Below are 16,778 nucleotides of genomic sequence, written 5' to 3'. Positions count from 1 at the left end.
TTTGCGCAAACCAAAGACTTATATAACCAAATCGCTTACCATAAAAATTCGTTGAGTGATTTTGTGAACAGAACATAAATACCAAGACCATCTATTTATGAACAGAACATATTATTGCTTATGAACCGGTTATACCGGAGTTAAAAAATATGATTAAAACCGAATTAAATTGAGAACGGTACACGAAGACCATCGTAGCTCAATTGGACATCGATGCCTTCCGTGTCCATAAGTTTCTCCAGTTCTTCGCTCACCTTCTCGTGGTCCATCAAATGCATCATTCCTGCAGAGGAAACAAAAAAAAAGATTGCTCAAAAAGTTGAACAAGAAAAGGATGTATACCTTTTTTGTATTCAATGTGTGATTTAACAGATTGTACCGGTGAAAAGGGTTCTTTTTGGTTTGATTTTTCGAACTTCCTCTAACGCCTGAAGGAAGGAAACAAAAAGCGGCAGTGAAAGTGAATTTGATGATTTGGAATAAATTGCATAGTTCTTGTTTCCAAGAGAAAGAATCATAAATAAGAAGGAGAATGGGAAGCAAGCTTTGTACCCTTGGGAGGCCAAAATGTGTTGCTGAAGACCGGTCAGGCCTCAAAGCATCCTAGAGAGAGAAAGATATGTGTCTTGGGTAATAAGTTATCTTTGTTGAAGAAAGAATGTGATATGTGAAAGAGTTGAGATTACCATAATTAAGAGATCACAGTCTTTAAGGAGCGGGTAGGTTTCTTCCGGTATGTCACTGACATCGCTGCAATTATCACAGTATGATAAGTAAAGACTCTGATATTCATGAACAAACTGTGGCACAAAATTACTAGAGGGAAGTGTGTGTGTTTTTTAACCTTATGTAGCAGACATTACCAAACCGGAAACCAAGGGAACGGTAGTTACTTCCATGCCACACAGGTAATGGGATGATCTAAAACAGTTAAAAAATCCAATCCATGCCTAAGGCAACGCCAAGATGATGAATGAACATAGTAGTGTTGATGATTACAAGCCAGAAATAACGGTGTTACCTTTAGATCGTTTACTACAAATGGTTGGTCCTCATGTATGATTTTAAACTCCAACTCTGAGACTGCAGCACCGGGTATGATCACACTTGTATCAACCAAGTAATAATGGGTCTTCTTCATTACCTGAGATTCACATATCATGGTGGAGAGTCTTATTTAGCAACTTAAATAGCATTGTGAGTGATGAGGGAAACATTTTGGAGTGTAGGTAAAACAAGGTAAACCTCAAGATCACGGGTAGCAGTGTAAATAGGTATGTGAGGTTGGACATTGTTTGTCCAATCACGGAGATCATCAAGACCTAGATAGCACAAAAGAAGACTTTCAATTAAGGAGACAACACATGACTTTACAGGAGAAAAAAAAAACATGGAACAAGAAAATGATGGATGGGCAAGATTTAACTTGTCAGTTTCAGAGACCTCCAATTGCGTCAGCATGAGAATGAGTAATTACAACCGCATCAAGTGTTCTTAGCCTGACAAGAAAAGCACAACTAGGTATTATAGGGATGGCCATAGAATCAACGATAAAACAATCACAGTGTGGCAGATTATTAGAAGCAACTAGTGATAAACAGAGAGTTCAACTTGAACATACTTTGATCACAGTATAACAAACAATAACAAGTCGTGTAAGAAGCATCATAATCTGATAGGGGGATTCAAGAAGTCTTATGACAATCAATTTTTGACAACTGAAACCTTAATGGTTGATGGGAAAAAATACTAACCCGAAGGTGGGGAACCATTTAAGTGCACTATGGTAGAAGAACCTGCCAAGACAAGGGAGTTAAGAAGTCAGAAAACAAAAATCAAAAGGATTGTCTTGTATGAAAAAAGATGGACTCAACCCCTCTTGCTAATGTGTCATTACAACGTGATAAAGAGAAGAATCACATTGACACTACTCAGCTCACAGCACTCACTTGCCACAATCAATGAGGATGTTACTTGTTCCAGATGGTCTAATGTACCGAACAAGAATGCTGGTGTTAAGTCTCCTATTTTTGTTTCCTGGTTCTGTTGCTTTTGTGCATACCTAAAAGAACCAATTAGAGATTCTTCAATGGGAGTGCAATGAAATTGTAGATGAATCATTAAAAAAACAAAGAGATTAAAGCAAAAACAAAGAGAGTACCAAACAAGTTTTCAAAGGATTAGTGAGGCAGCTGACACGAGGAATCCCTTCACTCGTTCCGGTACCCAAAAATACAACCTCAGAACGTTCATTGGATGATGACACCAAAGCATCATCATCATTTGCATAATCTAATCAACCACAACATACATACTTATAGTCAAAAAAATGATGATAGTGTTGAATGCTATAAAGAAGCCATAGATTGACACATAATAGATATCTCTGGATTCCTATAAAGACAACCTCAGAATGTTCAATGGATAATGACACCAATAGAACAAACAACAGACGTAGTAGTCAAACAATGCATGTACAGGATTCAGAGTCATTGATTATATTATAGTCTCGAACGATCAGAGAGTCAGAGAGAGAGAGAGTAAAGTCAAATCTAATTCAAACCTAGGAAACTAATCACATCAAAAGACTCAGATGTTGTTTGTTGTAGCAAAATTTGAAGAAATTGAGTAAAAATTTAAGAATAGATACCCACTGGATTGAAGGCAAGCCTGAAGAATCTTGTTGAGCGGAGACCTCGCCGTGTTTCTAGAGATGAGACTTTGGCAACGGAGAAAAGATGTCTGGTGCCGGAGAGAATCGAAACATGATAAAGAACGATGCCAAGGGCGAAGTGTGCCCAAACCCAGAGACAGAACCGCTGACATAGCCGCCATTACCAATCTCGGACTCGGAGTCGATCCTACGTTTATTTTTTTGCTGGCTCGAACCCTTCTCCGACCGAAAGTGATTTCTAAGACAAACGTTGTCGTTTTTAACACATGTAAGAGCAAGATTACCAGTAGTGTTGTAAAACACTTGTGGACTCCATAGACCGGCCCGCTCACAGTCCGTTAGGACATGGCCATTCGGCCATTTACTGTCCGCACATGTACGGCCCATCGGCCATAGCTTTACGGCCCATGGCCATTGCTCCACGGCCCATGGCCTATCTTATGTCTTCGATTGCTTTATGGGCTTTAGCCCTTGTACTCCTATATATATATGTAACATCGATTATTAATGAATAAGACTAAGAGATTTCACTTCCTAAATTCTCTAGTTTACAACACGTTATCAGCACGACCCAAATTCTCTAGTGGTCGAATGTGGTATAATCGCTTAAGTGATTATTTATCTAAGAAAGGCTATAAGAACGACCCAATCAGTCCATGTATATTCATAAAGAAGTTTGCAAACAAAGGATTTGTGATAATAGCAGTTTACGTGGATGATTTAAACATCCTCGGTACCTCTGGGGAAATCGCCCAAACTGTAGAATACCTCAAGAAAGAATTTGAGATGAAAGACCTAGGCAAAACAAAATTCTGTTTGGGATTGCAGCTTGAGTACGTAAATAATGGGATCCTTGTGCATCAAAAGGCATACACAGAAAAAGTACTCAAGAGATTTAATATGGAGCAAGCTCACCCATTGACTAGCCCAATGGTTGTTAGAAGCTTAGACTTGGATAAAGATCCATTTGCTCCTAAGAAGGCCAATGAAGAAATTCTTGGACCTGAAGTGCCTTACCTCAGTGCTATAGGAGCGTTAATGTTCCTGGCTAGTCATACTAGGCCGGACATATGCTTTGCCGTGAACCTCCTAGCAAGATATAGTTCTTGTCCAACTATACGGCACTGGAATGGTATTAAACACGTACTACGGTACCTGCGAGGGACGGTTGATTTTGGTTTATTTTATACTAACCATAACCGAGACTGTCTAGTTGGTTTTGCTGATGCAGGTTACCTATCCGATCCACACAACGGTAAGTCACAAACAGGTTATGTGTTTACGCACGGCGGTACGGCGATCTCTTGGCGTTCAATGAAGCAGACTCTTGTGGCCACATCGTCAAATCACGCGGAGATCCTAGCCATCCATGAAGCCAGCCGTGAGTGTGTTTGGTTGCGGTCCATGACTCAGCATATACGGACGGATAGCGGCTTAGAAGACAGCAAGGGAGCAACCGTCATCTACGAGGACAATACGGCTTGCATCGCCCAGCTCAAGGAAGGATACATCAAGGGAGATCGGACGAAGCACATACTGCCGAAGTTCTTCTTCACACATGAACTACAAAAGGCCGGAGAAGTTCAAGTGGTGCAAGTACAGTCCTGCGACAACTCAGCCGATCTCTTCACCAAAGCATTGCCGACATCGACGTTCAGGAAGCTCACGCACAAGATTGGGATGCGGAGACTTCAGGACTTGGAGTGATGTTTGGATCAGGGGGAGCAATGTGTGCTGTACTCTTTTTCCTTCACCAAGGTTTTGTCCCATTGGGTTTTCCTGGTAAGGTTTTAATGAGGCAGCATCCCCTAAGCACATTGCAGCGATCCCATCCTACATGGTACGGTCATCTCGTCCAAGGGGGAGTGTTGTAAAACACTTGTGGACTCCATAGACCGGCCCGCTCACAGTCCGTTAGGACATGGCCATTCGGCCATTTACTGTCCGCACATGTACGGCCCATCGGCCATAGCTTTACGGCCCATGGCCATTGCTCCACGGCCCATGGCCTATCTTATGTCTTCGATTGCTTTATGGGCTTTAGCCCTTGTACTCCTATATATATATATGTTACATCGATTATTAATGAATAAGACTAAGAGATTTCACTTCCTAAATTCTCTAGTTTACAACAAGTAGTATCATAATTGGAGTCTCTTAAACACCGTTTGAATTTTTTATAAATTAATAGTGTATTGTTTTGAATATAAGAACCCATGATCTTTTAGTAAAAATTTTCTCCTTTAATAGTAGGTTCTAGTTTTGGGTCTCATATTTTTTAAAATATTGTTTTTTGAAATTTAAAATTTTTAAATAGAATAGAAATGATATAAATGTGTAAACATTTAAGATTTTATAAAAATAGAAAATATTGCATTTAATTAATTTTTAAACCTACAAAACATAAAAGCATATGAAAAATAGAAATACAAATCATAAATGGAGAAAAGATTAATTGTAATCTTGATAGTAATATTGAGTTGTGCCAAAATTTTGCCAAATCAGTGTATAACTTATTCAATTTCCATATATTGTCATATGTTGAAGCTTATACAAGGAACAACTGCATTCACAATCACAACAAAGAGACGAAATGAAACAACCACCTAGAATAGCTTTGATCCAAAATTACAGCAACAAACCAGTTTCTCACGTTAGACCAAAGCTGCTTCAGGTCTCAAACCTCAACCGTTCTTTTAGTGGCCAGATGTGCAAGTCTCCGCTTCCTTCCACTAACTCTTGGCTGCAAAGACTTCTTTTCTTCCACAAGTTTCTCAAGTAAACCTTTAGCTTCATTCGACTCAAAACTCACACCATTAACGGAATCCATATCAGATGATTTCGCAGTCTCCATTTGCTTCTGCAGCTCATTGATCTTGTTGTATGTCTTTGTCAACTGCACTTCAAGCTTTTTTGCAAATTCAGGGTCAAACTCGTTCTTCAAAACGAGTGATTTCTTGGCAGATTCTTCCATGCCAGTGATCTCAGATAGTTTCAGCATTCTTAAGCTGTTCTTTTAACTTATTCAACTAATACCTACACTACCAAGTACTAAATCTATTTATCACAACCAACAAACAAAAGCTTTAACTAACACCAAATAAATGCAAAAAAGTTGAGGATGATGATTACCTTCCTTCATGGCCGAAGAGATATGCACACTCTATACTCATCAACGCATCAATCCATGTTTGTCCATTTAACCTCAAAACAAAAGACAGATCCACGGTTAATGAAGCCCAAATTCGAAATAAAATTAATCATTCATGGACAAGCTAAATCGAACAAGAACAATGTACTCTAAAATTATACAAAACAAATAATCATTAGCTTACACAAATAACAACACCAAAAACAACAAATAGCTTATGTTGAATCAAGTTAGTAACTTTAATCAGCATATTGCGATACATTCATGGCCAAATCTTTTCAAATTCATCATAACCGGAGTTAAAAAATACTCAGCTGCTAAAGTAAGGATCAAAACAGAACACATGAACACCAAGAATCCTAATTTTCTAAGAAACATAAAAAACCCTAATTTCCGATCCAAAATAAAAAAAAACCCTAATCATCAAACACCAATCGTGATTGATTCAATCAGTAATTGAATTGAGAAACTTACCATCTTCTTCCAATTGATTCAATCTCTTCTGATTGAGTGGACTCCCAATTCACGATTCACGATTCCAAATCGCCTCTCCTACATGCAATCGGAGCCGATTCACGATTCAATCAAAATATCGCGATGGGACACGGCTGACTCATCAATTCATGATGATGAGCATCTCCTCCGACAGATCTCCTCTTCCTCCACACCCAGACGATTCCAAATACAAATCTTCGTTTTCTCGCAATCGAGAGAGAGAGAGAGAGAGAGAGAGAGAGAGAGAGAGAGAGAGAGAGAGAGAGAGAGAGAGAGAGAGAGAGAGAGAGAGAGAGAGAGAGAGAGAGAGAGAGAGAGAGAGAGAGAGAGAGAGAGAGAGAGAGAGAGAGAGAGAGAGAGAGAGAGAGAGAGAGAGAGAGAGAGAGAGAGAGAGAGAGAGAGAGAGAGAGAGAGAGAGAGAGAGAGAGAGAGAGAGAGAGAGAGAGAGAGAGAGAGAGAGAGAGAGAGAGAGAGAGAGAGAGAGAGAGAGAGAGAGAGAGAGAGAGAGAGAGAGAGAGAGAGAGAGAGAGAGAGAGAGAGAGAGAGAGAGAGAGAGAGAGAGAGAGAGAGAGAGAGAGAGAGAGAGAGAGAGAGAGAGAGAGAGAGAGAGAGAGAGAGAGAGAGAGAGAGAGAGAGAGAGAGAGAGAGAGAGAGAGAGAGAGAGAGAAAACGAAAGAAATGTGATGTAAAAAAAATTTCCCTCTTTCTATTTTTTCGTTCAACCAATACCAAGCTGACACGTAGAGTCTCTTAGATCACAAATGGGTATACTATATAACAACCTCCCTTAGCATTTTTCTTTTGTTCTGAATTATTTTTTGGAACCAAAATACTAAGAACTTCCCTATGAACCTGCCGATGGGGAAGGTCTAAGGCCATCTGCATTGGGGGAACACTTTGGGTGTTTTAAGCCTTTTTAAAATCAAAAATATAGAGAACAGTGGGTGAAGAACATGTTGTTGGTTCTTGATGTAGAACTGATTTTGGGCCAGTTCTTGGGTAACGTGGCAACTCGTGAATGGATACAATTTTTTGCAAAGGAGAAAACATTTATTTGTTTGGAGGAAGTTTTGTTTGTTTTTATTTATTTATATCTTTAATGTTTTTTTGTTTCATAAAAATTTGGTATTGTATTTTGAATTTTAGTATAAATTTTTTAAGTTTGCAATTTAAATATTATTTTTTAAAGTTTTTAAAATTGTAATATGTTTAAATTATTATATTATTAAATCTTATGATCTTAAACATGTTTTCCCAATAACCAACTTCTTAACAAAAAATCTAAACTAATGATCTTATATTATTTTCATAATATTTTTACTCTAAGAAAATCCAAAAAATGTTCTCCCAATCGAGATGCCCTAAGTATCTTTGTTTTTTTTGTTGTCAATTTTGTAAGATTGGTTTGTGTAGGATGATGATGTGTCCTCTTCTTAGTGGCTGAAATAAAAAGGGGAGATTTGTCTATCTCTTCCTTCTGTATGTATCCCTAATTTCTTCAATCGTACGTAAGTCCGTTTTGCAGAAGAAGAGAATGACGACAATATCAGATCTTCCATGTGATTTGGTAGGGGAAATACTGTCTAGAGTTCCATTGACATCTCTGGGAGCAACACGATCTACTTGCAAAAAGTGGGAAGCTTTATCTAAAAATCGGATTTTTGGTAAAAAAGCAACAGAGAAGCAGTCTCTGGGGTTTATGATGAAGGATTCAAGGGTTTGTTCTTTGAAATTCGATCTCCAAGGAATCCGAAACTACGGGGACTTGGTTGATCTATCTATAAATCAAGTAAGCATACTTAACCAAGTCGAGGTACATAGAGTCTTTCACTATGACGGTTTATTGCTGTGCGTCCTCAAGGACAGGTCGAGGCTCTTGGTATGGAATCCTTATTTGGGTCAAACCAGGTGGATCCAACCCAGGCAAAACTTCGACGTCTTGGACAGGTATGCTATCGGTTCTTGGGTACGAAATCTACGATTTTAGCTCTAATTCATGGAGGGTCGTTGGTGTCGAACCACCCGAGTGGTTTATATGGTCTCATCAACGCGGTGTGTCTTTGAAAGGGAATGCTTTTTTTGCTGCTAAAAGGGAAACAACAACAGTGGTTGGTGGTGGAGGAAAAAAGATTATTGAACAAGATATCTTACTCTGTTTTGATTTCACAACAGAGAGATTTGGACCGAGTCTGTATCTTCCGTTTTGCTCTAACGATGATGCAAAAGACAATGTTACTTTATCTTGTCTCAGAGATGAGCAGCTCGCCGTGTTACACCAACACATGAATAGATGTCAGATCATGGAGATTTGGGTTACGACTAAGATTGATCCCGATGTGTCATGGAACAAGTTTATGAGAGAGCTCGCTGGTTATCCGGTTGACACTGAAGGTGGGAGTTTCTTCATTGACGAGGAGAAGAATGTTGCTGTTGTTTTCGACCTAGACCATCTTCAGGCTTTAGCTCACATGTTTGGACCAAGGAGGTACTTCAGATCTGTTAAAATCGGAAAAGCCCTTAATATCGGAAAACTTGACGAGTTAGGATATTTTCATGCCAAGTATCGTCTCCCTCTTGTGTGCTCTTCTTATGTTCCAAGTTTAGTGCAACTGCAAATCAACCAACCGGGTTGCAAAAAAAGAAAAACAGAAAGAGTTTATAAACCCAAAAGCAAAATGAAAGAAGAACAAAGGGAAAAAAATGGTGGGATAGAGGTTTACTAGTTAGTTCCATCCCTTGTTTTATTTGGTTTTATTTGCAATATAACATTACTTATTTGTTTCTTGCATCTCTCCGGTTTTTAATTTATTCATGTCCCCTAGACCACCCTCGTTATCTCAGTCCATCTCCTTTACTTTGCAATTAACAAAGAAATTCCATCTTCACTTAATTCATGTTACTTTTTCATTTTCAGTCCGTCTTACTTCACCGCACCATATCACCACATAATAACTGAACAAGTGAATGATTAAACAATCCAAAACATAGAAGTTTCTGACACAGTCATATACCACGTTCAATCGAGTCTTGGCCTTATCTAGCAAAGCAGTCAGTTAAGGCGGTTACATCTCTGTATTCCGATGTCTCAAATTGTTTGTAATGTATTCAAGGACTACACCAAACTTAACATGGCTAACTCTAGCGAGGGTTAAGTTTCATCATTGTCTGGAAGCTGGCCTGCTTTTCTGGCAGCCTGATTCCGGGTAACAGGATAGCTACAATTACGAGTGTTATCTCTTTAACGAGATTATGCGTGGTTCCTCTGTTCCCTGCGCAGAGAAATCACAACTCAATTTCTAAAATATTCAAAACCAACGTAGAATTCAGATGAGTTTATCTCCACATACACTAGCTGTGATTCCAGAGCATATTCACGTGGCTGTAATCAATGTTAGCTTTCCATGAACTGCCATTCCACATTGAAAGGCGATTAATTCTGCCATGTCCATTGATACTAGGATTTTTGTGTGTCCTAGCAGGTTCAATTAACCTTATGTGTTTTAGTACTTAATGTGTCAATCCAAATGGGATGTTGCTAGCAATCAAGATGCAATCAAGAAATCACAAGTCAAGCCAATATAAAAAGAGTGTTTGTCTAACAATCCTAGAATGATGAAAATGGAAAAAAACGGAAATAAACTATAGGATTAGGAACGAGAATGTATGTCAAGAAGTAAACAATAGTAAAAACGAAAACGAGTCTAAGCATGAACTAAAAAGCAAGAAACGAAACAGTCTCAGGAATGTAATAAAAATCAGAAAGAAAGAGGTCCTAAGGATGAGAGTAATTGATGTCGGTGGAGTATCCTAGTCTATAGAGTGTTTAACATGTCACAAGCAAACAATCCCTAAACAATGAACATCTCTTCTTAGCTAATCCAATCTCTTGACAGAAGCTACTCAAACTCAACCACTTCCAAACCTAGCTCTCGCTTGAGAAACATGATCAAGCATGACATGACAAACAAGTTCATTCACGTCAACAAACATCCTAGACAACTAATCTCTTAGGCTAGGAACGTAAGTCTCTGGCACTAGTTGGTCAGACGTTTCATTGAACACCTTTTGGGTGCGGAAATGTCTAAAACCTAGTTCCAATTGATCAGATAAAAACTAGTAATTCTAATACTAGTCCAGAAGGGAATCATACAAATCAAAGCTTAAACACCCTACATCCTAAGATCCTCCACCTAATCTATCCATCCTCAAGAACAACTACACTACTCAGATCCGAAAATCATCATCAAGGATGCAAACCCATAAAACATTGAAACAAACATTCTTAGATAGATAGAAATGAGAAGAACAAGTTTGTTGAAGAAATCAAATGCAAATACTCAATGTATTAAAAGATATTTGGATACAAAGTCTGAGAACGATTTTGGGAGGCTAGGTAAAACCTTCAGAACAAAATGAGATAAAAGATAAGATGTCTCCGCAAAGACTTAACAAAACGTATTTATAGTAAAAACATGTAAATCCCTAAAATTTAAAACGACAAGATGAAGAGTCGGTTTGAGAATCTCCTGAAGCGTGTAAGACGGAACGTCTTCCTGACATGTGCGAACGAGTGGTGACTTGAGTGGGTGATGGTGTTGGCTCGAGTGGTGGAGGGTCGAGTCTACGGGCAGCGGCTCGAGCTGGAGGGTCGAGTCGAAGGGCAGCAGCTCGAGCTGGAGGATTGAGTCGACGGGTAGCGGCTCGAGCTGGGTGTATACGCATCCACTAAAACGATGATAAATTTTGAACCACACCTCCGATTGGCTTGAAATAAACGGCATTGGAAGATGACTCAATTCTCTACAACTTTGGTGAAGACGTCGAAAGCTAAATGCCATTCGAATAGAACGGCTCGAACGGGGTGGAGTGGTTGCATGACGAGTGGCTCGAATGGGTGTATACGCGTCCACTAAAACGATGATAACTCTTGAACTACAGCTCTGATTGTCTTGAAATAAACGGCATTGGAAAGATGATTCAATTCGCTACAACTTTGATGAAGACATCGAAAGCTTAATCCCTAGACCGGTGGCTCTACTGATGACTCGAGTGGCGACTCGGGAGTGGTGGACTCGAATGGTGTTGGGTCGACTCGAAGGAAATGGACTCGAATGGTGTTGGGTCGACTCAAAGGATGTGGACTCGAATGGCGACTCGAACAGCATCTCGGGCGATGTGTTCCTGACGTCTTCTAGATACCTGAAATACTCCAAAATGCACAATGTATGCAAGGATGATGCAAGAACTACCTAAATATGCAAAGTGTATAAAAGTGGCTAGAAATTGATGCAAAACGACTAGTTATCCTAGCTAAATGCATGGCAAATACATGCTAAGAAGAGACAAAATATAGACATATCATCCATCATGCTTGGGTAGTCGGAATAAGCTTCATACATCTAAAAAAAAACTAAAACTGTTATGGATCAGGGAAGTATTCAAGATTGTGAAAGCCCAGGAGATGCAGATGATTGAGGAGAAGGTTTATCTTGAGCTATCTCGATGGTTGTGAATATCATACACTTAGGTATTTCACTAACCTTGCAATATCATACACTTCGAGAGTAGTTTTGTAGTTAGATCAATCTTATTTATCATTCGGACAGTTTCAATGATCTATTAGCAGATCCGGAATCTTGTAATATTGACCAAAGTTATTCTAGGCATCAAGTTCACCGATTGCACCTGTAGGTAGAAAAATAGTTAGTATCATAGTATATAAAACAAATATGTAATTAAAGCAAGGGGTTGACAATAACACATTACAAACCTTGACGAAACTGATAAAAGTAATGATCCATAACCGAACCCACTTAATATCTTGGCTGATATTGACAATCCATGTCAAGAAAGGTTAATTATGTAGAGGTAGCTTTGGTAGTTTACTGATGATCATCAAGGCACCAGCTGTATAGGATCCAACAGATAGAAGAGCTAGTTCTAAAAACCCTAGAAGTGGCTTGACTTGTCACTGGTGGTAAAATCCCTTATAACACCTTAAGTAACAGAGGCGGTGAACATAAGTCTATTCTTGACATCTTATACTCCTTCGTCTGAGTCTGACTTACATATTCACACAAGGACTTCAAAATCTGCATGTCACCTATGCAATTCTCAGTGATAAGGCATCTAGGGAGGGAGGGGAGCACCTGATTGTTTGACAGTGTCCAGAAGAAAGTTCTACTTGCTATTGTTGTAAGACAACATACCAGTTAAGAAAAACTATTTGAGACGACTTAACATCAAAAGCAGATGTATGAAAAGAATTCTCACCCATTCGGACAAAGCAGCTGAATAATATAGACAAATTCAGGTTATATAAAATCAAATGTGATGTCTTTGACATAATGTTGGAACACTTTTTGTGCAGTATGTATGAGTGAGTGATTGTATAACTGACTTCCCGCAAATTATTCTGCAAAGCCACAATCATGTGTAAGGTTTTGTTATGGATTGTGTGATCTCTTGATCATTAATTTATTATTTTGATTGGTAATCTTTAAATCATATCTAATTCATCACTACTTTCGGTAGGAAAAGATATTTAAAATAAACATAAATGAACGAAACGGGGAGATAAAGTTATAAGTAGTATTGTGAGAATTATATACCTATATATTAGGTACAAGCTTTTGTTATTATTACTCATTTTGTCAAATTCAAATGTTTCCACATTTTATGTTATATTAAAAAAATTTTGGAAGTAGTAAAATTGTCACTTATTTAACAATTTTATTACATTTTGTATTTGTGGACTCTTAATATCATTTAAATTAATAACATGAAGACTATGATTTTTTTTTAATTTATTGATATATAAATTGAACCAAAAAAAATTAGAATCAAATTTTTTTAATTGATTTATCGAGTTACTAATTTATTAACGAAATGGAAGAAGTAATTACCTTAATCATAAATATATTTCTGTTTACAAATGCATTTGTACATTATGTCAAAAAAAAAAAAGAAAAAGATCAACTAACTTTTAAAAAATTTCTGTGTATTAATGTCATTATAATAATCATCAACTAACTTTACTTAATGAAATATAAATCATTCATGGGATTTATATTTTATAGAAAATTTAAAGCTTAAGTTATTTCTTGAGAGTAAATCAAGCCATATTATAACTTACACAAACTTAAGCATCACAACCAATATCTCTCTTTGCTTAGACATGAAGCTTCTTAATTCTGTATTTTTAAAGCAGTTAAAACACTTATGTAATTCACATTTAATTTTGGAGTTTAAATGTAATACAAAATCTAAATTCTTGTCTAGAAATGAGTGATCTGCATAAGATATTGCAATCCTAAATTCCCAATATATTATTCTCTATGTTCCCAGCATAACAAATGTCAAAGAAAAGATCAACAATGTCATACAATTAATGGAAATTATTTCAAATCTTTTGCTCTTAAGTTGACAAAAGATAAATAACATTTACTTTTAAATATCTTGTTTTCTACACTTTCTAATTTGTAAGCTATCACAAACATTGAAACGACACCGCTTTCTTTTTTTAATTTGCTACGGCAACTTTTTTTTTTTTTTTAATACCGGTTTTATATACATAATTGAAGGAGTATTACAATAAGAAGCTCGATCTAGGTTTTATGGGTCTGAGTTATATTCTCTTTTGGAGTGTGGTTTCATTTACATCTCGTTGAAAATTTTGTCACCGTTTGTGTTGGTAGCTAGCTACTATTTGAGTGGGTTGATGAAATTAGTTGAGAACACAGAAACTTCAAGTTTGAAGTTCTGTGATATACGGAAACGAAAGTGGCACCGTCATGTGTGTAAGAGAGAGGGTCGTGTGAGTATTTTGAAGTGTCAATATGAGATGTAGAGATCTGTGTGTTTCTAATGAAAGATCCTTCCTCTGTGTTTCTGATGGTTTAGATTTCCTTGTCTTTCGCCTAGTGGAATCTATCTATGAGATTTACAGATTCTTGAACCATTTCGATTTCTTGGCTGAAGTCATGACGAAAATTTAAGATATTGTTACTGATTATGCATTTCGAACTTCAAAAGGTCCATTGACTTAATTTGATGTGATAATGCATTAAAATGTCAGCAAATCCATGGATCTGCACTTGAAACTTGTGTTTTCACATCTTTTTTTGCTTTACTAGTAGTAACGTGGCTGTTCAGCTCTTGATTTGTTGTTTTTGTCTGGTCTGGAACAGGGTGATCCTATTTATGTTAAAGTGAACAAATTGTCGTCCACCAAGACACAACTTCTCTTATGACTACCTACTATTTGAACAATGCTGAGAATTTGGGGGAGGTTCTCAAAGGAGACCGCATTGAGAATTCGGTTTATACTGTAAGCAAATACCCAATTTTTTTGCCTATAGAATGTTGTTAGACTGCTTTTCTTACATACCTGAATGAGAACAGAAAAAGTTAAAAGCTAAAGAAAGGCTTTCTAAGTATTTTGCCTTCTAGATCGTTTAGTTGCGGTGTGATGTATCAGATCTTGTAAACAGGAGTGATTCCAAGAAGGTGGAAGCATTTCCGCATGACTATGGCCGTTGCTTCACAAAGTAGGAGACGGCTTGTTTCCTCTGCTGAACCGTTGACCTGTAAATGTTTAATGTTTCAAGTGAAAGATTAGAACAATATGGTTGTTGATTATGCAGTCTAATATTACAATCTTTAAATAGTTAAGTAGAATATTTGGGAATGTACTCACCTGACAAGTGGAGTAGAATTTGGTATAGTGTTCAGATAAATCGTAGAGGTACTCGCACAACATGTGTGGTAACAATTTTGTGCATGCTTCCTCAACCGTCTGCAAATCATTCACATGGATATCAATTATTCATCTTTTTACCAAGAAAAAAGTAAGTGGATTATGAAAGAACTATCTAATTAGCATGTGTTTTTACCTCGGCAAACTGAAGCAAGTGAAGCCCCAGTGCTCTTTCATTAGCATGATCCAATACTAAATTTCCTGTCTGAAATATAATAAGTATTAAGATAAGTATTACAGCACATTACACAGACCAAAAGAGGAACAATGAGTAGTATTAACTGGTTTTGAGTTCATGCAGCTAAAATACCTTTTTCAGCTCATCTATGTCTTTGCCAGACTTCTGGATGATTGAACAGATCCGAGCATGAGCGTAAAGAAGGTAAACGGCTGTATTTCCCTGCTCATGACATACGACCAAATATTTAATAAGCAATTAAGCATGTGTAGATACCTGCATAATACAAATATGTAGACTAGCTGCCAAATTCCAGTACCTTGTCGCTAAGCATTTCATCATAGCTGAATCTGTAATCCGTCGATATGTTTTTCTTCATGTCAGCATTCCTTGAAATAAAATTAAGTTAGCGGTAGCATAAAAATATACATCAAATTTGTTCAGCCTTAAAAAGTCAGAAGATAGAAGTAGAATAGAGATGATACTTACTTCACCGCACCATATCCAATTGCCTCTGCTGTTTGGTCCAGCTCCTCTGGTGTCCATTCTTTGTCCTTGGCTAGAGCTGAGTGGACAACATATAAAAGGATGAATAAGAACACAACAAGTTAATTGTTCAACAATTCAAAAAACGTAGAGAGTGATGACATAAAGTTAGATACCACGCTCAATAAGGGCAGCTTTACTGCGAGTCTTGGCCTCATCTAGCAAATCAGCTAGAGGGACTATTTCTCTATCACGATTTCTAAACCGCTTGCCATCTTCCCCCTTGACTACACCAAATTTAACATGGCTAACCCTAGGGTAAGTTTCATCATTGTCTGGAAGCCAATCCACTTGTCTGGCAGCCTGATTCAGAGTGACAAGATAACCACGATTAATGACAGTTTAAACCAAAACAGAGCATTTCACAAGTCGTAAACTATCTATTCATCAAACCTACTTTGAAGAATCTGTCAAAGTGCTCCTGCTGGCCAGCATCGGTCACATAAATAATCCACTCAGCTTTCTCTTTATTCAGTCGATACCTAGACCAAGCAGATTCTTGCATCAGCATACAAACTCATTGAACAATATTTTAGAAGCTACACTTAAGAAAATACAGACACCAAAAGTCTTAACAGATGAGATATATTTTCCAAAGATTGCTAACTAAGATAATTAACAGGAAGATAACTCACCAAAGAGCAGCAAGATCTGTTGTGTCATAGGTAAAACCACCATCACTCTTTACAAGCATGCATGGGGTCTTGAAGTCTTTGATGAACATCACTTGGGCACCATCACTTTCTTCTACCAAACCCTTGCTATTCAGTTCCTCGATCATCTTAGCAATATAAGGTTTGTAAAAGCTTTCTCCCTGTCATGAAATAATGTAATGTTCATTACCAATCCATCTATTTTTCCATCCTGCCTCGAATCATATTAGTATATATATGTCCAGCTATGCCTTTACCTTTTCTTCAAGCTCAACTTGAAGGCGTTGATAAATCTCAGCATAATCCTTACGACTGATTTCACA

The 16,778-nt window shown here is 37.6% G+C and overlaps 3 protein-coding genes across 3 annotated transcripts in view; 1 reads left to right on the top strand and 2 right to left on the bottom strand.

Annotated features, from left to right (window-relative positions):
- Nucleotides 1-2,915, bottom strand: LOC104765176 (putative hydrolase C777.06c). Its single transcript, XM_010488854.2, has 12 exons — nucleotides 2,655-2,915; nucleotides 2,162-2,292; nucleotides 1,950-2,062; nucleotides 1,755-1,796; nucleotides 1,444-1,499; nucleotides 1,246-1,322; nucleotides 1,022-1,144; nucleotides 845-921; nucleotides 687-750; nucleotides 553-603; nucleotides 380-428; nucleotides 1-283 (listed from the first exon to the last, which is right to left on the bottom strand). The coding sequence occupies exons 1-12, from the start codon at nucleotides 2,833-2,835 to the stop codon at nucleotides 165-167; spliced, it is 1,083 nt and encodes a 360-aa protein (XP_010487156.1). The 5' UTR covers nucleotides 2,836-2,915; the 3' UTR covers nucleotides 1-164.
- LOC109130951 (F-box/kelch-repeat protein At3g13680-like) lies at nucleotides 7,823-9,141 on the top strand. Its single transcript, XM_019241105.1, has one exon. The coding sequence runs from the start codon at nucleotides 8,153-8,155 to the stop codon at nucleotides 9,041-9,043; it is 891 nt and encodes a 296-aa protein (XP_019096650.1). The 5' UTR covers nucleotides 7,823-8,152; the 3' UTR covers nucleotides 9,044-9,141.
- Nucleotides 14,642-16,778, bottom strand: part of LOC104767493 (arginine--tRNA ligase, chloroplastic/mitochondrial-like) — a 5,127-nt gene continuing 2,990 nt past the window's right edge. Inside the window, exons 13-17 of the mRNA XM_019240588.1 lie at nucleotides 15,576-15,645; nucleotides 15,389-15,478; nucleotides 15,215-15,283; nucleotides 15,019-15,117; nucleotides 14,642-14,906 (exon numbers count right to left, since the gene is read on the bottom strand). Of these exons, the coding sequence (XP_019096133.1) occupies nucleotides 14,796-14,906; nucleotides 15,019-15,117; nucleotides 15,215-15,283; nucleotides 15,389-15,478; nucleotides 15,576-15,645 (439 nt within the window). The 3' untranslated portion in view covers nucleotides 14,642-14,795. The remainder of the gene's footprint in view (nucleotides 14,907-15,018; nucleotides 15,118-15,214; nucleotides 15,284-15,388; nucleotides 15,479-15,575; nucleotides 15,646-16,778) is intronic.

The sequence above is a fragment of the Camelina sativa genome, chromosome 19 (assembly GCF_000633955.1).
Source record: "Camelina sativa cultivar DH55 chromosome 19, Cs, whole genome shotgun sequence".
NCBI classification, from domain to species: Eukaryota; Viridiplantae; Streptophyta; class Magnoliopsida; order Brassicales; family Brassicaceae; genus Camelina; species Camelina sativa.
The sequence above is the reverse complement of the archived record's forward strand: the minus strand, read 5'-3'. Positions and strand labels throughout refer to the sequence as shown.